Here is a 22,953-nt window from a genome sequence, read left to right on the forward strand (position 1 = left end):
ACTTAAGCACATCGTTAGAAACAGACCCTTCCAGGCCTTTCCCTGAATGGCTCTGCTGAGCTTCCTTCACTCATGAGTTTTTTGGGCAGAAGCAGCGAGGCTTTTCCCAGATCCATGGTGCAGACTGCAGGATGGGGTGCTTTTCCATGAAGGCAGCTCCTGACTGCAGCCCACGTTCCCGTCATAACCTGGGCGTTTCTCTATTCATGTGCGGTTCTGAGGGAGAAACAGGATTCTTGGATTCCCAGAACCCCAGAGATCCACACCAGTTTTATGATAAGCTCCGCGGCTGAGAAATGTAAGAAAGTCCTGCAATTTCCTGAGGAAAATGTCTGATGAATCTGTCACGGTGCCTCCTGACGGGATAATAGAGCTTATCTGGTGACCAAAGGGAAAATGTCACGGTCCTCTTTTCAGTGGGCTTGAAGATTCTTGAGTTGAATCAGGGCTCTTGTCGCTGGCATATTTGTTTTTGCTGTGAGTATAGTTCCTGTTTAGTTTGGCACTCGTGTGTGTGTGTGTGTGTGTGTATTGGCTGAGATAACTAATTCAGGTCAGGGTGATAAAACCTGGTACAGTTGTATTGGGCATAAAAGACCACCCAAGACTTGAGTCTTTCCTAAGTAGAGAATGTGATACCAGTAGCTGAGAAGCTGGCTCCTAGCTGTCTCTTTGCAGGAGGAGGCTAGAGCCAGGGCACCCTAGAGCAGACCCCATGCTGGCCGCCAGGAGGCAGGCAGGTGGGCGTGGGGAGGCAGGAGGGCCAGGCCCCTCTGGGTCTGCTCATCCTTCCATTCAGACCCCAAAACATGCTGCCACAACCCCCATCCCCCAATCAGGGCAGGATGAATGTTCCGAGGGGATCAAAGTGGTCCCATCTCCATCTCCCCTTGAGGCTCTGATTATTTTTCAAAATTGTGTCTGAGTTAGAAACTTCCCCGTCCATTTTGAAGCATGGCACTTTCAAGGCAGAGTCAGAGGGCCTACGGATTTATTTCTTCAACTGCTTAGGTCTGGAGGCTCCAGGGAAAAGGCAGTGGATTGCCAGGAAGCAAAATCACTCTAACACAAGACTAGATGTCTTGATGGGCTTCCCTGGTGACACCGTGGTAAAAGATCCAGTGCCAATACAGAAGGCCCAGGTTCGATCCTGGGTCGGAAAGATCCCCTGGAGGAGGAAAGTGGCAACCCACTCCAGTATTCTTGCCTGGGAGATCCCAAAGACAGAGGAGCCTGGCAGGTTACAGTCCATAGGGTTACAAAAGAGTCCAATAGGACTGATCGACTAAACAGCAGCAAGGTGTTTTGATGCAGCAGGGCCACTGGGTTTGTCTCCTGACCCCTCTTGCTGCCGAACTTCTCAGTGATCCACCTCTTCAGCCAGCCCCCAGCCCTCATCAAAGGCCTGGATCCCCAAGGGGCCTCCTGCCACAGTGCAGCCTGAGACTGGCGCTACTTAACTGGTCAGATGCAGACGGGGTCCCCCACGCTGAGCCACTTTGCCTCTCGTACGGTTGCTGGGAAACCAGCTGCTTCAACACACAGTCCGCTCTCACCTTTGCTTCTGCACTTGGCTTTGAAGTTCCCAGGTATCTGTGTTAACAGAGAAACAGCCTTTAGGAGCCAGATCTTACCCGAGAAAGTTACTGTCCCCGGGAGGCAAGGGGAGCTCTGGCCAATGTGCTGACTTGACACACTCACGTTGTGGAGTGGTTCCCTAGACCACGGTGATCAGCACAACTGTGGGCTCTCGGAGTGAGTGCAGCTGACTCTATGTGGTCAGAATGCTTGTGATCCGTGGTCAGCAAGTTTCAAGGGTACAGTTCCATATCATTAACTCTGGTCGCCGTGCTGTATGGTAGAGCTGTGGAATTCACTGCTCTTATAACTGAAAATTTGTACCCTCACCAGCATCACTCCACTTGCCCCTCCCCTGACAATGACAGTTTTAGTCTCTATCTCTATGATACTGACTTCTCTGTAATGGGACCTTTAAAAAATTCTGAGCCCCAGGCCCACCCCAGAGACTGATCCAGGTGACATGGACCTGGCTTCAGCAGCCGTGGGACAAGCGCCCCAGGTGACCTGATGTGCAACCGAGGATAAGAAAGTTCACGGGTGGTCTAGAAAGGCCCTCGGCCCGTCCACACGTTGGATCAGCTGGGGCACTTCACAGATACAGGAGCCAGGCTGCGCCCCCAAAGATGGGGGTAGACAGAGCCCGTGTGATATGCCGCAGGTGAGAAACACAGCTCAGGAGGACAAGAGGCCAGTCCTGCAGTATGGCCACGGTGGTGGCGGGGCAGGCCAAGCCCACTTCTCATTTCTTCTCTTTACTGGACCCAAGAACAGGGATCTGAGCTGCTTCCAGGACCAGGGAAGGCAGTGGCCACAGGCCAATGGGTCTGACTAAAGAACCAGATGCACAGACAGCATGTGGCCTTGGAAAGGGAGAAAGTGCTTCAGACTCTTTCAAAGCTATACTGAGTGCAATGACCCATCCATCTATCATCAAAGACAGGCAGCTGCCCCCCAGGGGTCTCATAGGCTGGTCACCCAGCGTGACCCCCTGGGAACACTGATCCAAAGAGTCCCACCTGAGGGTATTGGCACATGGGCCCACTTCCCCTCCTGGCAGGCATGTCGGGCAGAAGCGTTTTTCTGCTTGTCAGCAAGGATCCAGCTTAGACTGAAGCTGGTGTTCATTTCCAAAAGCAGGTGTGTGTGTGCAGGGGTGGGGAGGGGGAAACTCTGCCCCAGGTGAGTGCACAATCTCTTTGAAACTTCTCAGGCGACGTGGGGTGTTTGAAGTGACAGGCTGACTATGGGGCCATGTTCCGCAGACAAAGGCACTGTCCGGCCTTTGGGGGAGCCGCCTGCAGCCACCCGCCGCCGGCACCAAGGCCTCCCATGCCCTCCCTGAGGGCAGGGACTCTTACAGCGTGACCTCATGTGGGGTATCCTTTCAAGTTTCACTTTCTCCCTGTTTTGTGAGAGCAAGGGGCATCTGAAGTGAAGGTGGGGACTTGAAGAGGAGTTGCCAGTTACTCTGGTTGCAGTCTAGCACAAAGATGCTCACGTCATCAGCTAATGTCACCCAGATTGGGAAATCCTGGGACCAAAGCATAAACGCCCTTTCTCCCCTGAAGCAGAGATGGTTCATGTGGCTTAATTATACTGTTCAAAAGAGAGAAAACCGCCAAAGATGGGCTGTATCTGGTGATCAAGTGTAATCAGGTTCCAAGTGGGAGGATTTCAGGTGTTTTTCGAGGTGCCTGGGGGAGGGGACCAGCAATTTGTGATCTTTCTGCTCATTCCCTGTACGGAACCAGTCATCACAGTCTGTGGAGCTAGCAGCCTATTTAGGAAGGATGAGATGAGAAAGAGAACTCATTCTGAAAAATTGTAGTCATGCCTATGATGGGGCACCTTCAGTGATTCCCCCCCCAACAGCCGACCCTTGGGATGAACCCGAAACCCCTTCCTGGCTTCCTCGTTCACCTTTGACCCAAGGCAGCAGCCACGTGGCCCTTTAAGTGCATCTTACTATGTTAAGGATCAGCAGTAAAAAAGCTGCCTGCCAATCCAAGAGGCGTAGATTTGATTCCTGGATCGGGAAGATCCAGGAAATGGCAAGCCACTCCAGTATTTTTGCCTGGAGAATCCCATGGACAGAGGAGCCTGGTGGGCTACAGTCTATGGGGCCATAGAGAGTTGGACACGACTGAGCGACTGAGCATGCATAACACTCTGTTAAGAAGACGGTCCCTAGTTGGCATTGAAACTAACTGCACAGCTAGCTTTGTACAAAATCATGTTTCTGCAAGAAGGAACTGATCTCTTAGGTTTCCACGAAAAAGAAAGAAGAATTGTCTGTGTGATTCACAAAAACAGCAATGATTGGAGCTCGCCTTAGCCAGTGTTCAGCCATGAGCTGACAGCATCAGGATTTTGAAATTCGAGTGATTTCTTGTAAATATTCTGAAAATAGAAGTATCAGATCCCAAAATAATAAATCCTAAAATGTGGATTGGAAGCTTGCGCAGGTGCTGGTCCGGGATCTGAGAAAGCTGCACTCAAGAGAAATGAGTTCACTGCCCCATTAAGAACTGGGATGTGGCTCCCAGGGGGCATCAGACGTTGCCCCCAGTGCCTGTCCCTGTTCTGCCATCTTTACCCGGGCAGCCTGCCAGGAGGACCACAGTCAGGAGGCCCCCAGGCTTTACCATTCAGACTGGGACACTTTTGAGAGCAAACAAGGCTTCAACTCTCCATTCCGCCAAGGTAACAGGCATCAGTCAAGACTGTCCTGGGCAACCCAAGGCACTTAATATCCACCTCCCCCAGTCCACATGCTCCTCCTCCAGCTCCCCATCACCTGCCACCCCCTCACATCTCCCCTGAGAACTGCTGCTCCCCGCTCCACTGCACCCATGTTGGGGACCATTCGTGGGCCCCACTCAGCTCTGCCTCTTGGGGGCCCTTGGGTCCCTGTCTCATCCTCCTCATTGGACCATGGACTTCTCAGAGTCAGGGGCCAGGTCAAGGTACTTGGTATTTAAGAGGTGCTTAATAACTGTTCATAAACCAGAGGGAGTCCTGCTGACTGACAAAGGTAAAGCCAGGCCAGGCGTGAAGCCACGTTTATTCACTGAGCAAATCAGGAAGGCGCATCTCCAGCCTCCCTCCCAGTACACCTCTTGGCTTTCCCATAATTTGTCCTCAGGATGTTGATATAACAGGTGCACTTACACGTGTGGACAAGCAGATGTGTTCCAGTTGTCTGGAACTTTCCAAGAAGTCTCACAAGTGTAGATGTCAGAATATTTCTTTCATTGGCCTTGTGTGTAATATCTACAGTGAATACGTGTGTGGTCCAGGATTGTGACGTCCTAGCTCGTTTCTGATTCACCTCCTTCTCAGGTTGATTGCTTCCAATTAAAGCCCTAATTGGGGCTTCTGAGCAGTAAAGAATCTGCCTGCCAGTAGAGCAGGTGCAGGTTCGATCCCTGGGTCTGGAAGATCCACTGGAGAAGGAAACGGCAACCCACTCCAGTATTCTTGCCTGGACAGTCCCACGGACAGAGGAGCCTGGCGGGCTGCAGTCCGTGGGGTCACACAGAGTCGGACTTGACTGAGCACGCACTCACCCACGGCATCATTGCTCTCAGAGAAATGGGGCCCGCTGTGGCCGCGCTGATGTTGTGTCCCTTCTGTGTTCCAGGATCAGTACAAGTTCTGCTACGAGGTAGCCCTAGAGTACTTGAATACTGGCTGACAGCGTGAAGAGCCCCGCACACCAACCTTCCATCCTGCACAGCCAGGAAGTGCCACGGTGTTTGTGCCGATGAGATGAAGACAGCTCCATATGCTTATTTTGCTTTGCCTAATTGGCTCTTTTTAAAAAAGAGTCCAAGAAAAAAAAGTGTTTATAAAACTGCTTGCACTGCCCGATTCCCAATAGTGCTGTTGCCTGACCGAAACCCACCCACAGCACCCAGCGGTCCAACCCCGTCGTCCTGGGCACCGGCCCCTTCGAGCAGCGCGGACAGATGGTAAATTGAAGAGCACAATTATATTCTTATGAAGGAATTTGTACCTTTGGGGTATTATTTTGTGGCCCGTGAACGTTTCTTATTGTCACAGCTGAGTGTACATTTTCGTTCTGTGGAGAATGCTACCTGGCATTATGATAATATATTATTTTAGTTAATATTTGTATTTTAACATGTCGCATAATATATGTAGCTTTCCAAGACTAACAGATAAACGTATAATGAACCAAGAGATGTTGTATGAGTTGTTGTTTCTATCAGATTTGTATCGTTTCCGAGGGAAAAGCTCGGGAGGCGTTCGGTTCAGGAAGGCGGAGGTCGGCGATCAGGTTCACAGATCTGAAGTTCTTCAGTTCTTCCTGTGTGTTTATATTGTAAATATTTTTGATTTCATCAGATTATTTATTCATTAAAAGAAATTTTTGTGAAGCGCGGTGAGTGACAATCATTTTTATCCAGCCCTGGAAATCATTCACTGTATGATGCTACCTGTGTGAATTCTCAGCTCAATAAATAAAGACGCGTGAGCAGTGTGGTGTCTGCCTGGTGTCCTGACACCCCGCGGGGCAGCCCTCGGGCAGAGAAACCATGGCTGGTCTGCTGGATTGGAGCAGGTGGAGTTAGGATTTCGGAGAGATCTTTTGTCAGGGAGAAATCGAGACCCATCCTGAGCTGCTCCTCTGAGCCCCAGAGGCCACCGGCCAGTGAGCTCTGACCTGGCGGGCAGGCTCTGACAGGAGCTCTGGGCTGGACTCCAGAGTGGTGATTTTCTGAGCAGGAGGAGAAGCCTCTGCCTTTCTCTGGGGGATCATCTCCATCCTTTCCAGGCTTCATTCATGCCTGAGACTCACTGCCAGAACACTCTTTAGAGAGTGGCAGGACCAGAGTGCATTTGAGCCGGACACCACGCTGGACAGACGTTTCTTGCAGAAGGGACTGCAGCCTGAGGGCTCTGCTGGCCTCTGAAGGAGGAGGAAGCTGGGCGAGGTCACACACCGAGTGCAAGCTGAGCCCCAGCCTGTGTGACCCGTGGGTGACAGGGACAGTCCTTCGAGAACACCCGTCTGTGCTGAAAACTGCAGGGGCTTCCTCTAGTGGCAGCAGGTCCTTCCCCCCAATGGTAGGACTGGACATAGTTTGGAGCCATTGAGCCATCGGATAGCTGAGAGACTTGGTCACAAGAGACTGAGCAACGTGTCCAGAGTCACCCGGCCTGGTGGGTGCCAGCTGCCTGCAGGGCCTGGGGGAGGTAGGGGCAGCGTCCTAGCATCACACCTGTGTCATTTATACAGCACTCGGGGTAGGACCTGCCCAGGGGCTTCCCTGGTGGCTCAGCTGGTAAAGAATCTGCCTGCCAGTGCAAGAGAAGTAAGACGCGGGTTCGATCCCTGGGTCCGAAAGATCCCCTGGAGAAGAGAATGGCAACTCACTCCAGTATTCTTGCCTGGGAAATCCCATGGACAGAGGAGCCTGGTTGGGTACAGTCCAAGGGGTCGCAGAGTCAGACACGACTGAATGACTACCACAAGGTAGGACCTGCCCCTCCTGTGAGACAGGACACAGCCCACTGCCCGCTCTAGGCATTTCGGTGACTAAGACTGACGAGGTCAGAGGTTGTCCATCAAGGGCCCGAGGTTGACCCTGAATCTGAGACCTGCCATCTTCTGCACTCTGAGTACACTGTCCCCTAGCCCCCTTGAAGGGGAAGGAAACCCATACGTGCTCGGGAAGTGCTAGCTGCCACCGATTGGGTCTGGACCAGATAACTCACTACCCAGGTCCCCCAGGTCCCCGTAGAAAGTGGCCTCTATGCATCACCACGCCAACCCTCTTGGACGAGCTCCTGAAAGATGAAAAGCCTCTTGCTGTCTACCTCTCTGGGATTCAGGAATGGGGACCATTCCCGTGTCCAGGGCGCCCTTGTACCAAGGCTGGGTTGTGAGAGAAGTGGTGCCCTTGGTCCTCTTGGACAAGGTCGTGGTGGTCTTTACTCCACGAAGCGTGGGAGGAGGAATCATTCCAGGAGGGCCCAAGATCATGGGTGTAGGAATGCTGTTAGCTCTTGGTCCCTCCCTTTTAGGTCAAAGCCGTCTCACCTGGGAGCAGTGGTTTCCACCAGACTTCTGAACCTGTTAGATTTTCACCCTCCTTTCGCTTGTCTTTAGCCCTTAGCAGAAATAGTGCTGGAGGAGCAGTGACGTTTGGAGGCTGTTTCTCATCCCGTGAGGCGGGCTGCAGGGTCAGGATTCCTGCCGCTTTCTGGACACAGCAGAAGTCCCTGCCCTTTGCAGATGAAAGAGGCCGACCGCTCAACTGTGTCCCTTCTCTGTCTTCTCTCAGGACCCGGGGTCCCCCTCCCTGTGGCGTCCGGTGACAATGAGGTCCAGGTCCCTGACTTCTGATACGGTCCTGCTCAAGGACAGCCTCATCATAGCGTTGGGTCTGGGTGCTGTGGTGTCTGTAATGTGTAAACTTGGCCTCAGTGGACTGCGTTTCCCAGGATTCCATTCTCTGTGTTTCCAGGTAGGTGGGCCCCGGGGTCACCCAGTGCCTGATGCAGAGGCAGGAGTGAGGTGGCAGCTCTGCTGTTTTTACCCTCAGAGGCCCAGCAGTTGCCCCAAACTGACTGGGTGACCCCGCAGTGACTGGCACCCAGCATGAACTGCTCACCATCTGGATCCAAACCTATGCCTGTATGGTTAGGTTTTTCTCAGACCTCCCAGTTCTGGGTACCAAAATCAGCACCAGTTATCTACTGCTGATTAACAATCATCCCAAAATCCAAATGCTAAAAACACCAAAGAACAGTGATTATCTCATGCAGTTTCCATGGGTCAGAAATCCAGGAATGGCTTTGCTGGATGGTCCTGGCTCTAAGTTCACTCATGCAGAGACTGTCCAAGTGTTAGGTTAGGGCTGTGGTCATCTGAGAGCCTGCAGGGGACAGGGACCCGCTTCCAGGGTGGCCCCACACACCTGACAAGTTGGTGTAGGAGGCCCCAGTCCTCTCCACATGGGCCTCTTCACAGGCTGCTCTTGTCCTTGCAGCATGATGAGGTCTTCTCCCAGTGACCCAGGCAGCAATGCAGAGGTCTTTCATGACCTGGCTTTGGAAGTCATGCCGTCATTTCCACTGTATGCTATTGCTTTCTAAAGTCAGCCCTGTTTCGTGTGGGAGGGGACACACCAGGGCACCAGTCCCAGGATACAAGAGTCCTTGAGGCCTCCTGGAGGCTGGCTATCCCCCTGCCAGCCCATCTCAGACCCCCACCTCAGCTGGAACCTCTCCAGTGGGCTGGTCAGCTGGACACAGTAAATCTTATCCCCAGATGCTAAGCCTGTCAGTCAAGGTCACTCCTCTCATGTGTGGTACACTCCCTGTTGCTGTACGTCTTTATTGTACCTGCTTCTTCTGCTGACATTACCTCTAGTCGCCTTTGCTGTGTCCTAAGGAACTTTTATTTTATTCCATTGTAAAGGAACTTACTCCACAGCCTGGATTCCCATGAGGCGCTCTTTTCCCACCTCCCGAGGAAGCACCCCTCCCCCCAAGTAGAAGCAGCTCATTCTTCCACATTCCAGGTGCTTCCTCATCTTCAGCAGCTGCCCTTCATATGCCACTTGAGCTAACAGATGGCCACATCCTGCAGCTGGTCACCTCGTATGGCCTCGCCTCTGAAATCTTCCAGCTTGCCAGACTCTGACCCCAGCCTCTTCGGCTGCCAGCTTCCCCTTGCCCTGTCACCACCTTCCTTGCTCTTTGAATGTATGAAGCCCTTCAGGTCGTTCTCTGAGCAAGGCTCCCCTTCTTACCTTCTTTCCCAAAACAGCCTAAGCCTCATAATGCAGTGCTTCATCCAACAGCCTCGGTGCTCTTGACTCCTTACAGTAGCATCATGTCTGTCCTACAAATGGTCAGCTTTAGAGAAATCTATCCAGGACTTCACAGAGAAGGCAATGGCACCCCACTCCAGTATTCTTGCCTGGAAAATTCTATGGAAGGAGGAGCCTGGAGGGCTGCAGTCCATGGGGTCACTGAGGGTCGGACACGACTGAGCAACTTCACTTTCACACGCTGGAGAAGGAAATGGCAACCCACTCCAGTGTTCTTGCCTGGAGAATCCCAGGGACGGGGGAGCCTGGTGGGCTGCCATCTATGGGGTTGCACAGAGTTGGACACGACTGAAGTGACTTAGCATCCAGGACTTCAAGTCCCAGACGAGCTAGAGTAGCAAAGACTAGATTTATCCTCCTAATTGAAACCAAAAAAAGCAGTGGGGGCGGGGAGGGGAGTGTGAAATATCCTTTAAGATAATTCTCAAGGGACTTTCCCGGTGGTCCAGTGGTTAAGACTTTGATTTCCAACACAGAGGGGGTGGGTTCAGTCCCTGGTTGGGGAGCTAAGAACTCACATGCCTTGTGGTCAAAAAAGTTGAAGTGTAAAACAGAAGCAATATTGCAACAATTCAATGAAGACTTTAAAAATGATGCACATCAAAAGAGAATCTGAAGAAAAAAGAAAAGATGGTTTTCAAGACACTGGACATCAAATAATGCTGGGAACAGAAAACATGTTAAATGAACCCTAGGATCACCCAGCTTACAGACTTGAAAGAATATCCAGATAATGGATGCACAGAGGGGAAGTCCAGATGGAGCCCAGTGGTTCCCCTCATTGTGTGAACTGAAAGTTCAAAATAGCCAGAATGCCTAGTTTGCAGAGCAGAGTAGCAGAGATAAGAATGCTGCATAGAGAAGGAATTCTGAACATCTGCAAAGTCCCAATCAAGTCTTCAGCTAAATATTGATCAGGATAAACATCAGGAAAGGACTTGAGGCTGAAGAAAGAACCACCCAAAAAGACAAGAGTGAAGAATACTCAGTTCACATGGGGCCATACAGCTCCTGTTCCCACTGGACAGAGAACCCAAGAAAGTTTGGCCTCGGTAGGTGGGGAAATTATCTCTAGACTAAACACAGCTGTAGTCCTGCCTAGCAAAGCAATAACCAAAAGGATCAAACTGTTTCCAAGTAACTTAACTCACCACAGAAGAAAACTCAAGAATATTTATAGGAATACAAAAATACCCAGTACCCAAGAAAGCAGACATCCAATTCAAAATTACCAGGCACACAAAGAAGCAGGGATGTATGACACACACAAAAAGAGGAGAAAACTAATCAATTGACACTAACTCAGAAATAACATGGATGACGGTAGGCAAATACATTAAAGCACTTATTTTATAACCTTATTCCAGATGACGAAGAATCCAGAGAAAATATTTAGCATATTTAAGCAAAAAACATGGAAGATACTTTTAAAAAGCCAAAGAGAACTTCAAGAGATGAAAACTACAAAGCCTGAGATTTTAAAAAATATTCCAAATGGGATTAACAACAGATTTGACCACAGAAGAAAAATATAGTGAATGTAAGACATCAATAGAAATCATTCAAAATAAAGCACACAGAAAAGACTGAACAAAAAATGATCAAAGCACCAGTGAACTGCTGGTGTCTCCCCAAAGTGGAGGGAAAGAAAGAATGGCAGATTTTTTCCAAATTTGATGGAAATTATAAGCCCATAGATCCAAGAAACCAAATCAGCCTCAAACACCAGATATATAAAGAGAGCTACACCAAGGTACATCATAATCAAATTGCTTAAAACCAATGACAAAGAGAAAATCTTAAAAGATTTTCTTAAAAGAAGCCAGAGGGGGTAAAATGTTGTGTGCAGAGAAAGATGAGACTTACAGCAGACTTCTCTCTGGACACAATGCAAGCCAGAACATAGTGGAGCAATAATGTAAATACTGAATGAAAATAAAAACTGTCAGCCTGGAATTCTATACCTTGTAAGAATATTTGCCCCAAAAAAGTCTAAATATAGATGTTTCTTGACATTACCAAAGTTGAAAAATTCATCACCAGAAGATCTATGGGTATAAGAAATGAAGCTATGTTGCAGGTGGAAATCTGCATCTATACAAAGAAATGAAGAGCAGTGAAAAGAGTGAGTACCTGGGTAAATCTAAAAGCCTTTCCATATTGTTATTTAGATATCCTTAAAAGATAATTGACTGTTTAAATTTAAAACATGGTAACAGTGTATTATGTAGTTTATAACATAGGTAAAAGGAAAAAGTATCACAAAAATAATAGAGTGAAGATGGAGGGGATGAACAGCAGTTCTGCTGTAAGATTCCTCTGGTGCAGAAATGGTAGGAAGTCATTTAGAGGTAAACAGTGAGAATTTAAAGATCAAACTCTAAACCTTATGTCAACCACCAACATGCCACAACAGAAAGCTATGACTACAACAAAGGAGATAAAAATGGAATCATAAAAAAAGGCTCAATTCATCCAGTAGAAGGCAGGAAAAGAGAGAAAAATGGAACAAAGAACAGATGGGACAAATAGAAAACAAAGAACAAGATGGTAGATTTAAATTCCACTACATCAATAATCACATTAAAATGTAATTGGACTGAATTGCCCCAATTAAAAGATTGTCAGATTGGATTAAACACAGCAGACCCAATTACATACTACCTACAAGAAACCCACTTTAAATATAAACAAAGAGAGAAATCGATCCATCTGTTTTCTTTAATATAACCAAACTACTGAGAGCTGCTAGATAAAATGTATGCATATATTGAATATATGCAAATAGGCGTATTATTGCTGCAGTATATCCAAAGTGTCCATCTTTCCTTTCCAATTCCCCATCAATAATCCAGGACTGTCTATACTCAACTGTATTCACTCAAGTTGTATACTGCAACAATGGCTTTATTTCTTCCTTCAAGGGAAAAATAAATTGTCCACCCTCATATCTATAGAAGCATTTATCTCTACAGCCATTTTCACCTCCTTTTCACCAAATTCAGAGAAACAAGCCTTCAAGAGACAGATTCTGGAGGGCAGGGACCATCTCTGAAGTCTCAGGCATAGGACTGTATCAGGGATGAAGCAGTGGGTTTGCTTTCTCCTGGGGAGATCCTTCTCACTGTCTTGGTATTTGACCCTCTGTTCCCCAAGTTATTTAATCAGGAAATCTGAGCTTTTCAGAACTACCCACCTAAGCAGCTCCCAGGTTCTTGACCCTTGGAAAGTTTGTGAGATGATACATATTTTAAGCTACTGGGTTTCAGGGATAATTCTAGTACCTAATAGGAGCTTTCAGAAAGAGGTTCAGTTCAGTTCAGTTCAGTTCAGTCGCTCAGTCGTGTCCAAGTCTTTGCAACCCCATGAATCGCAGCACATCAGGCCTCCCTGTCCATCACCAACTCCCGGAACTGTCCATTCACTCAGACTCACGTCCATTGAGTCCGTGATGCCATCCAGCCACCTCATCCTCTGTCGTCCCTTTCTCTCCCGCCCCCAATCCCTCCCAGCATCAGAGTCTTTTCCAATGAGTCAACTCTTCGCATGAGGTGGCCAAAGTACTGGAGTTTCAGCTTTAGCATCATTCCTTCCAAAGAAATCCCAGGGCTGATCTCCTCCAGAATGGACTGGTTGGATCTCTTTGCAGTCCAAGGGACTCTCAAGAGTTCAAAAGCATCAATTCTTCGGCGCTCAGCTTTCTTCACAGTCCAACTCTCACATCCACACATGATCACAGGAAAAACCATAGCCTTGACTAGACGGACCTTTGTTGGTAGGGCAAAGCTGATTGTTTAATATCTTAAAAATGCTAATTGTCTAAAGTACCTCAGGAAGAGGTACTTGTAGCCAAGAAATTTAAGGTGTAGATCACTGCTCTTTATTACCCCCTAGGTTCTAGAACCTTCTGCTCAGGGATTATTTCCTGAAGTATGGCACACAGACCCCAGGTGGTTCACATGACAATTGTAACTGGTACAAAGATGAGCATTTATTCTGATCACAGTTCTGAGTATTTCAGTATGTACCAGAAAAGTACTGGCTTTCCATTTTCAGTGCTGATGGAATTCTTAGTATTGGAGGGGCATCTGTGCAAGAAGAGGAATAGACACTGCTAACTGTAATTTAGGCTACACCCCAGTTATTAATCTTAGGAATTTATTAGACAATTAGCATTTTTTAGATATTAAAACAATCAGCTTTGCCCTAAATATTTTATATTCACTTACAACTAATAAATAACATATTATAGATTCAACAAAATAAATGTTCCCAATCAATAAAAACCCTAGATTACAAACTTACCTCAGAACTTTTAGGCATTTAATTAAAATCTCAACTCCAACATATTAATTCCCTTCAATATGCTAAGACTCTTTAAATGCAAAATGGTCACACAAAAAGTATAAAAGCTACAGAATCAATTAATGTCCTTACACTAAGAGAGGTTACAAAGATTTGGTGCTATGGCTTTCACTGGTTTTCTTTTTTGGTCCTCACTCTTTTTATTGTATATTCCCAGTGTCACATGCTTTACACTGTTCTAGGATTTCAATATCAGCTCAATAACCAATATTTTGCACCTTTCTAGAATTTTGGAAATTTTACCAGACCCCAAAGTAAAGGACTATTGCCTTGACTGCCCTGAGGGATCCAGGCTTTGAGCTGGAGACCTATTGATTCTTAGTGGGGACTCAGTTGAACAGACCAAGTTGATTCAAACCAAAGCCAGTGGTCTTTGGGGTGAGTTTCCTTTTCTTGCAAGGAAGCTGCACTTGTTCTATCAGGGAACGTTTAGGTTCCTTTCTTCCTTAACCATGCTGACTTTGAGATTTGGAGTCTTTCCAGGAATAAAGTGGCCTCTAAGATTCATGTGCACTCACTGTGCAATCATTGAGATGTACCAGTCTGGTCTATTACCATAATTGGACATATGTCTTATCTGTTGTTGTTCAGTCGCTCAGTTGTGTTAGGATTCTTTGCAACCCCATGGACTACATACAGCACAACAGGCTTCCCTGTCCTTCACTATCTCCTGGAGTGTGCTCACTAGGATCTCCCTGTGTTGCCAAGGGTTTCATTCCTTGAGAAAAGACAGAGTAAGTCTGGAGTGGGCTTTCTTCTGTTAAGGACATTTGGCTATTCTGTTATCTGGGAACACGTGTTTGGATATTTGTTAACTGGCGAGATCAGTGAAGCTCACTGATGGCTGCTTCACTTCCCACGTGCCATCCACTCTTGCTCTCGGCACCGTTCCTTTATTCACTGGGGTTACTGTAGCTGACTCTCCAGTTTTAGTCACTCCTTCTGCTTCTGCTAGTCCGTATCTAACATCTGATAAACAGACAGGAGCTTTCCAAAGAAACATGAGAACCACAGGTAGCATAGATAACACTTTTACATTATGAAAAATAACAAGGGTGAGACATGTTCCATCAAATTCACTTTCTTTGAATAACTTCATTCTTTCATCTTTTATATTACCTATCTGGATATTTTTTATATGCATGCTCCAAAACATGCCTTCAATCCCCAATTCAGTTTTTTTTTTTCCTTTCCATTGGAAAAGAGTGTTAAAGACCGAAATCTGGGCCCCACAAGCATCCATGAGCTTCAAATATTCAAAGAAATGCCGTTTCTCTTGTTGTTGGGACATTTTTTCCAACAGAAACGTCAATGGTATTTAAGTCCATATATATATATATGTTGACTTCTCAAAGTTAGTGTATCATCAAATTACCCACATCTCTCTAATAATAATAATGGATCTAATTGATTCCATCAATCACCAAGACTAGGACTTCCCTGGAAGTCCAGTGGTTATGACCCTGTGCTTCACCTGCAGGGGACAAGAGTTTGAACCCTGGTTGGGGAACTAAGATCCTATATGCCACGAGGCACAACAAAAAAATTAAAAATCACCAAGACTGTCTGTCCAGGATTGATGTACAGTGGGGAGATAATGCTTCCTTTTATAATATATTTAACATTAAAATGGAAAGCAATTAAAAAGACACTTCAAATAATATTACTGGGGTAAGACAAACACCCTGAATGTGGATTGTGACTGAGGGAGGCTCTGTGCTTGCCCACCAGTCTGTCCACCTATGAGGTACTCCCACCCAGCCCAGGTGGGTGAGGGTCCTGGACCTGCTGTAACAGACACCACAGACTGGGGGGCTTAAAACAACAGAAAAGTGCTGTCTAGGCTCTGGAAGCTAGAAGTGTGAAGCCAAGGTGTCGGCAAGGCCAGACAGTCTGAAACCTGCTCAGGGAGCATCCTGGCCTCCCGGGGAGAGCAGGTGACGGTGCTTCGGGATGGCACTGGGGCCCATATGTGACTTCCAGGGGGTGAGAGCCAGCAACATGAGGAATCGGCCTCGAGCTCCCCAGAGAGGCGGCTCCAGCAAGAGGCCAGGACTGCGGGACGAGCAAGCAGGTGAGGCCACCCCTTACGCCACCCCCAGAACCCCCGTGCTGGAGCCTGGCCAGCACCCAGGCCAGGCCAGCCTGGATAGCTGTGCTCCTTGGAGGTCTGCTCCCGGCTGGCAAGAGAATCTGCCATTGAGGAGCCATTCGTGAGTGTTCTGCATCCTTTCAGTGCCATCAGGTCCCAGATCATCTGACCTAAGGGCTCCTGGCTGCTTAGCAAAGCCCAGAAACTGGTGGCAGCCTTCCCTGGGCTGAAGAGAGGTTGTCCCAGCACTAGAAACTGACTGGGTTTGGGGTGTGCATGACCCAAGAGCTGGCTCCCCAGCCCAGCCTGGGGCAGGACACTGGGTTTCCCATCACCTGCTGATTTAGCGAGGGGTCTGTGTCCATCGAGGCTTCCCAGGTGATGCAGTAGTAAAGAATCCACGTGCCAGTGCAGGAGCCACAGGAGACATGCATGAGGAAGATCCCCTGGAAGAGAGCATGGCAACCCACTCCAGTATGCTTGCCTGGAGAAGCCCATGGACAGAGGAGCCTGAAAGGCTATAGTCCACAGAGTCATGGAGAGTCAGAGGCCACCGAGTGACTGAGCACACAGGCATGCTGTGTCCATCTGCCGAAGTCCCCTCCCTTCTTCATGCTATCTTAGCATCTCCATCTATTTTGTAAAACACTAATTTATCAGATATTACCCTCATTTTCAATTATGTACATTGGTTTAAACATAATTCACCTTCTCTTTCCAATCCCATTAGGTTATAAAAGCGTTAGCAAATTGTCACACATTTAAATGACCGCGTAATGGGTATTGGTTTTAATTGTCAGTACTTAAGTGGCCATTAGAGCTAAGTGTTGTGCTTTGTAAGTCAGGTAAGCCCCTCACTCTCCAAGGAAAAGTGCCTTAGACTTGGCGGCTGCAAAGCTCAGAGCTAAGTTTGTTGTCCACACACAGAATAGGACATTTTTGACTTCAGCTTAAAAAAAGTCAGAAACTTAAAGAGTTTTTTGTTGTGGCTGTTGTGAGAAAATTTACATAGCATCAAAACAGAAATAGATTCATAGATACAGAGAACAAGCTGGTGGTTGCTAGAGAGGGCAGGGTGGAGGGTTGGGCTAAATAGGTGAAGGGGATTCACAGACACAAACTGCCAGTTATAAAATAAGTAAGTCACGGGGATGTCATATACAGAATAGGAAATAAAGTCCATAATATTGTAATAGTGTTAAATGGTGATAGATGATAACTGGACTCATTGTGGTGATCAGCTCATGATGTATATAAGTGTTGAATCACTAGGTGGTACACCCGAAACTACTATAATATTTTATGCCAGTTATACTTCAACTTAAAAAAAAAAAAAGCATTGGGAGCATATTGACCTGTTTTAACTTCCCATGGAGCCTAGCAGGATACTTGGCACATAACAGGCACCCAAGTGTCTTTTTATCATTGATTGTGAGTCTCATTAAGTTACAATCTGTCTCTTTATATTAAAAAAAAAAATAGTTGATCAGTCGTGTCTAACTCTTTGTGACCCCATGGACTGCAGCATGCCAAGCTTCCCTGTTCACTGTCTCCCAGAGTTTTCTCAAACTCATGTCCATCAAGTCAGTGATGCCATCCAACCATCTCATCCTCTGTGGCCTATATTAGATGTACAGCTGTAAAAAGAGAGATAATAGATATATCCAATATAGATAGAAATATAAAGCATTGACTCAAACACATCTCTCCCCCAGCTTAAGTGTAGAAATAGGAAGTTTGCTGCCTCTCCTGCCGGACCTGGCCCTTCGAAGTCTGGACTGGACATCCCACGTCCTTTCTGTGGGAACAGACGTCTGGGCCTTCCTGTTCTGTAGAGGAAGGTGTTAAGTCCGTCTTCTTGGGGGAAGTGTGGTCTCCACAGTGAAAGAGGTTCAAGACCTACTTCCCTGCTTCTCTGTGCTCAGGTTTCCTTCCCAGGAAGGAGAGAACAGCCCACAGCTTCCTCTTGCCACACTCTACGGCTAGTGTTCCCTGTAGGAGGCCTAGCCCTGCTGCAGCGGCGGGGGGCTCTGTGGCCCAACTCCGTTGTAAAATCACCTGCTTTGCTGGAATCATGACAGTTGCATACGCTGTGTCACCCAGAGGCCACAGCATCACTGATGTGGTTGAGAGTCCAGTTCCTTGGTGTGTGTGTGGCGGAGGGGGGCGGCAGGGACGGGTTAACGGCAGTGGGCGGGGGGCGGGGCGGTTAGTGGGAGAAAGCAGGGCTTCCACTGGTGAGAGTAGGAAACACCTCACCATGGCAACCAGGAAGGATGGCTGCCAATATAAATTTTCCCATCAACAAGCATAGAACTTACCCATAACTTGATCACTGTACCCAAGGCCCTGCTCCAACTCCTATCTTCCTTGTGGTTAATAACGTTTTAGCCACCAGACGCCCCATGAAGCACTCCTCCCTACGGGGAAGTCTGCTGCCCAGAACTGAAAAGCAGAGTAATGTAAATATAGAGTGATGGGTTTTGTCAGTCAGTTTATGTCAGAATGAGGCGATAATGTTCCCACCCAAATTAATGTATCTGAGCAGATGTTTAATTTTTGAATATCCTGTTTTGAATATATATTACCTGATGACGTATAGATACTGAAACTACTTTTTATGTCCACTCATTAAATCTCAGTCAAACCAGTAAATAGCCAAACTACAGAGGCACAGAGACCCTGTTTCGCTTTTTATCACGTGGCGGCAGTGTGTTGTGGTGTAAGACGAATGAACTGCTGGTACAGTTTTAACATAACGGCAGTGACACAGCCAAGTGTGCAGAAGTCCTAAGTGTGGGTTGCTCAAAGACTGGGAGGTGGTTGCGGGGAGAGGGGGAGAGCGCCAGGTTGAACTCTGGTTGAGCCACTCATCGGGTGACCTTCAGTGGCTACTTGGTCTCCCCAGGCCTCTGTCCCCCTCTGCAGACAGCGACAGTTATTGTGCTATTTGGGGGGATCCACTTGAAGAAAAAGAATGCAACCTAGGGATACAGAAGGGGCCTTGGAAGGGGCCCATGCAAGCAAGGGGGCCACCACCCCCCAGGGTTTTATTTCATGAGTTTCATAGTAAATCTGCACTGGAGTCAATAAATAAACCCATCGGTTCAGTCAGCTCAGTCGCCCAGTCGTGTCCGACTCTGCGACCCCATGAATTGCAGCACGCCAGGCCTCTCTGTCCATCACCAACTCCCGGAGTTCGCTCAGACTCACGTCCATCGAGTCAGTGATGCCACCCAGCCATCTCATCCTCTGTCGTCCCCTTCTCCTCCTGCCCCCAATCCCTCCCAGCATCAGAGTCTTTTCCAATGAGTCAACTCTTCGCATGAGGTGGCCAAGGTACTGGAGTTTCAGCTTTAGCATCATTCCTTCCAAAGAACACCCAGGGCTGAATGAATAAATGACGCTTGGTATCAGGTTGTCTGAGTTTTAAAAATTGGTTGGTATTTTTATTGGGATCGTGTTCAATGTATGAATTAAAATAGAACTGGCATATCTATGCTTCCCTGGTGGCTCAGACAGTAAATAATCTGCCTGTAACACAGGAGACACAGGTTCAGTCCTTGGTCGGGCAGATCCCCTGGAGAAGGGAATGGCTACCCACTTCAGTATTCTTGCTATATTGCTCAGTTGTACTATTCAAGAGCCAGGGGTGTGTTAGTATTTGTTCCAAAGGTGAGAAGTCTGTGTTTAGAAGTCTGAAATTTAATAATTTCAAATTACTTTATGTTCAAATGACCACATTATGTGGAAGGGGCTATGTTTCTTTTTCTGTGATGTGTTTTCTTTGTTGCTTTAGTTTTTCATCTTCTTTTGCTATTTAGGAAGGTTTATAGTCTATTCTAGGGCTTACCTTTGTAACTCACACCTTTTTAATTGTCCCCAGTCTCCAGTTATTTTATTTATCTTTCACTTTGTCTCCCGCTAATTGCCTAGACAGCAATCAGTGAGGTTATTTTGCTTTCTTCTTTGCTGCTCCTTTCTCCTTCCACTTTTGATTGAATTATGTCTCCTTCGTGATAATATATAGCAATGTACCTGCGTGCTCAGCTGCTTCAGTCATGTCTGACTCTTTGCAAACCCTATGGACTGCAGCCTGCAAGGCTTCTCTTTCCCTGGGATTTCCCAAGCAAGAATTTTGGGGTTGGTAGCCATTCTTCCCAACCCAGGGATCAACCACATCTCTTATATTCCAGGCAGAGCCACTGGGGAAGCCCATATATATAAAAATAACATGTAGCACATAAAATATTATTCTTCCACCCTTGTTGTGACTTTTCTGTATTCATGAATCTACGTTTATATATATTAAGTTGCTTTACTATAAGTCCTCTCATTGAAGTTTTTCCCTTCAGTTCTTTCTTTCTATTTTGTTTTGTTTTTTTTTTTTGAAGGCCATAACTGGGGTTTTTTGTTTGGGGTGTGTTTTTTTTACCTTTAATTTGCTTTAATTCATTGAAAATCAGAATCTTTAAAGCATCTTGTAGTCGCTCAGTCATGTCTGGCTCTTTGCGACCCCATGGACTGTAGCCCGCTAGCCTCCTCTGTCCATGGGATTTCCCAGGCAAGAATGCTGGAGAGGGTAGCCATTCCCTTCTCCAGGGGATCTTCCCAACCCAGGGATCAAACCGAGATTTCCCACATTGCAGGCAGATTCTTCACCATCTGAGCCACCAGGGAAGCCCCGGGGGGAGATGGGCTAGGGAGAAACAAATTCTCGGAGGATGCTATGGCTCTCTTTGACATTATACCAGGCTGCCTCTGAGGCCCCCTTCACCTCCTCAAAGGGGTAAGCCTCTCCTGTGAGTTCTGCAGTTTTTGCACCATCATTTTCCAGCACTGCCTCAGGTTGAATATAGGGTTTTCTGGGCTGGATTTTGGATGCAGTCCTCTGGGTTGTGGGTCAGGAGTTGTGGCTGGAGATGAAAGACCTGACCTCAGCACTGTGACGTCCTGTGGGATTTAATGCATTCCACCTGGTAATCTCCTGGCAGGAGGCCAAAGAAGTTGGCTACTTGCTGGATCACAGAAGCGATTAGATTGCGGGTTTGTTGTGAGAGGATTAACTCAGGAGCAGTGAGATGGAAGAGAGGCACAGGGCAAGGTCTGGGGGAAAGACACGGAGCTGCTGTGCCCCTGAGAGCAATAGAGCATCTCCTTAAATCTCCGTCTGTTTACCAATCCTGACGCTCTCCCCTTAGTTCTTTCTCTTTTACAATATTTGGGTACACTTTATTTTTATATGGGTTAACATTCTGCTATATTTCATTTCATTCATTCTTTCTAAGAAACTGAAACTTGAAGATCATTTCCAACCAGTATCTGAGTCTTACAGTATCTCATTATGCAGCCCTTTCTTCCCGTTATTTATATATATATTTTTTTTTTTTTGCAAATAATAGTCATTTTGACCCATATCCAGCATAAGTAACTTTTCACCTAACTTAAGACAACTGAAATTTACAATCATGTGGCAGTATAAATTTTTAAATTATAGTACATATACTTTACAATCAAGGTAGTCTGAAGTAGGAAAAGTAAGCTTGCCTTTAGCTGAAGTACCTTTTTAAATATTAGACCTGCTAGCTAGTCTACAAAAAAATACAAGTTTTGGATGTTCTTCAAATACCTTTTGTATATGTCATCTGCTAGTAAACAACACATGCGGGTTTCTAGATTTCCCTCTCCCCTTAATTCTTGACTGATACAGTTTATCCTGTGGTCCATTCCTTAGACAGAGGATTTGCTACATGCTTGTTTATTTAAAATTCTCTTTTCTGTAAACTTCATACGTAAAGAATGGCTTGGCTTGATATAAAATCATTGATTCCTACATTCCACAACTTTTTCTGAAAATAACAGCCTTAAGGCTATGTCGTTTTTTAGGAACAATGATGCAATTCTTACACTTCTTGCCCTTTTAAATTACTCGATCCTTCGGCTTGGAAGCCTTGAGGATTTTATTTTTTCCTTTCTATTTTTTAAATATAATTTTATTTATTTATTTATGGCTATGCTAGGTCTTCAGTGCTACGCGGTCTTTTCTCTAGTTGCAGCAAGCGAGAGCGGCTCTTCATTGCGGTGCTCCAGCTTCTCATTGTGGGGGCTTCTCTTGTGGAGCCTGGGCTCTAGGGCGCACAGGCTCAGTAGTTGCGGCTTCTGGGCTCTAGAGCACAGGCTCAATAGTTACAGCCGATAGGCTTAGCTGCTCCACAGCATGTGGGATCTTCCCCAAACAGGGATGGAATCCATGTCTCCTGCATTGGCTGCTGCTGCTGCTGCTGCTAAGTCGCCTCAGTCATGTCCAACTCTGTGCGACCCCATAGACGGCAGCCCACCAGGCTCCCCCGTCCCTGGGATTCTCCAGGCAAGAACACTGGAGTGGATTGCCATTTCCTTCTCCAGTGCATGAAGATGAAAAGTGAAAGTGACGTCGCTCAGTCATGTCCGACCTTCAGCGATCCCGTGGACCGCAGCCCACCAGGCTCCTCCGTCCATGGGAGTTTCCAGACAAGAGTACTGGAGTGGGTCGCCATTTCCTTCTCCGCTGCATTGGCAGGCAGATTCTTTACCACTGAGTCACCAGGGGCCTTTATCTTTGAGTGCGTGCTAAGTCACTTCAGTAGTATCTAACTCATTGAGACCCCTGGACTGTAGCCGCCAGGCTCCTCCATCCACGGGATTCTCTGGGCAAGAACACTGGAATGGGTTGCCAGGCCCTCCTCCAGGGGATCTTCCTGACCCAGGGAGCAAACCCACGTTTCATTATGTCTCCTGTATTGCAGGCGAGTTCTCTACCACTAGTGCCACTGGGAAGCTCTCCTTTGTCTTTAAATTCCAGTAATTTCACCAGATGTGTCTTGGAGTTTGCTGGTCTTGGTCAATTCCCCCAGGGACTGAGTTCCTTCAATATGCAGATTCAGGTTTCCTCTTGCTCCTGGCAGGCTTCCTCACATTCTAATTTAAATATTAGGTTTTTTCCGTTGTTTTGTTTTTCTTTGTCATGGTTTCTGATGATGTCTGTTGGTTTTTGTTTGCCACATTGCC

At 47.1% G+C, this 22,953-nt stretch overlaps 1 protein-coding gene across 11 annotated transcripts in view; it reads left to right on the forward strand.

Annotated features, from left to right (window-relative positions):
- Positions 1-6,085, forward strand: part of PTPRM (protein tyrosine phosphatase, receptor type M) — a 666,940-nt gene extending 660,855 nt beyond the window's left edge. For 9 of the 11 annotated variants that reach the window (XM_027525884.1, XM_027525889.1, XM_027525885.1 and 6 more), the window contains one exon: positions 5,225-6,085. In XM_027525884.1, coding sequence (XP_027381685.1) covers positions 5,225-5,278 — 54 coding nt within the window. In that variant the 3' untranslated portion in view covers positions 5,279-6,085. The remainder of the gene's footprint in view (positions 1-5,224) is intronic. The other 2 variants (XM_027525894.1, XM_027525892.1) reach the window with 2 other exon arrangements.
- The last annotated feature ends 16,868 nt before the right edge of the window (positions 6,086-22,953 follow it).

Source organism: Bos indicus x Bos taurus, chromosome 24 (assembly GCF_003369695.1).
Source record: "Bos indicus x Bos taurus breed Angus x Brahman F1 hybrid chromosome 24, Bos_hybrid_MaternalHap_v2.0, whole genome shotgun sequence".
Classification (NCBI taxonomy): domain Eukaryota; kingdom Metazoa; phylum Chordata; class Mammalia; order Artiodactyla; family Bovidae; genus Bos; species Bos indicus x Bos taurus.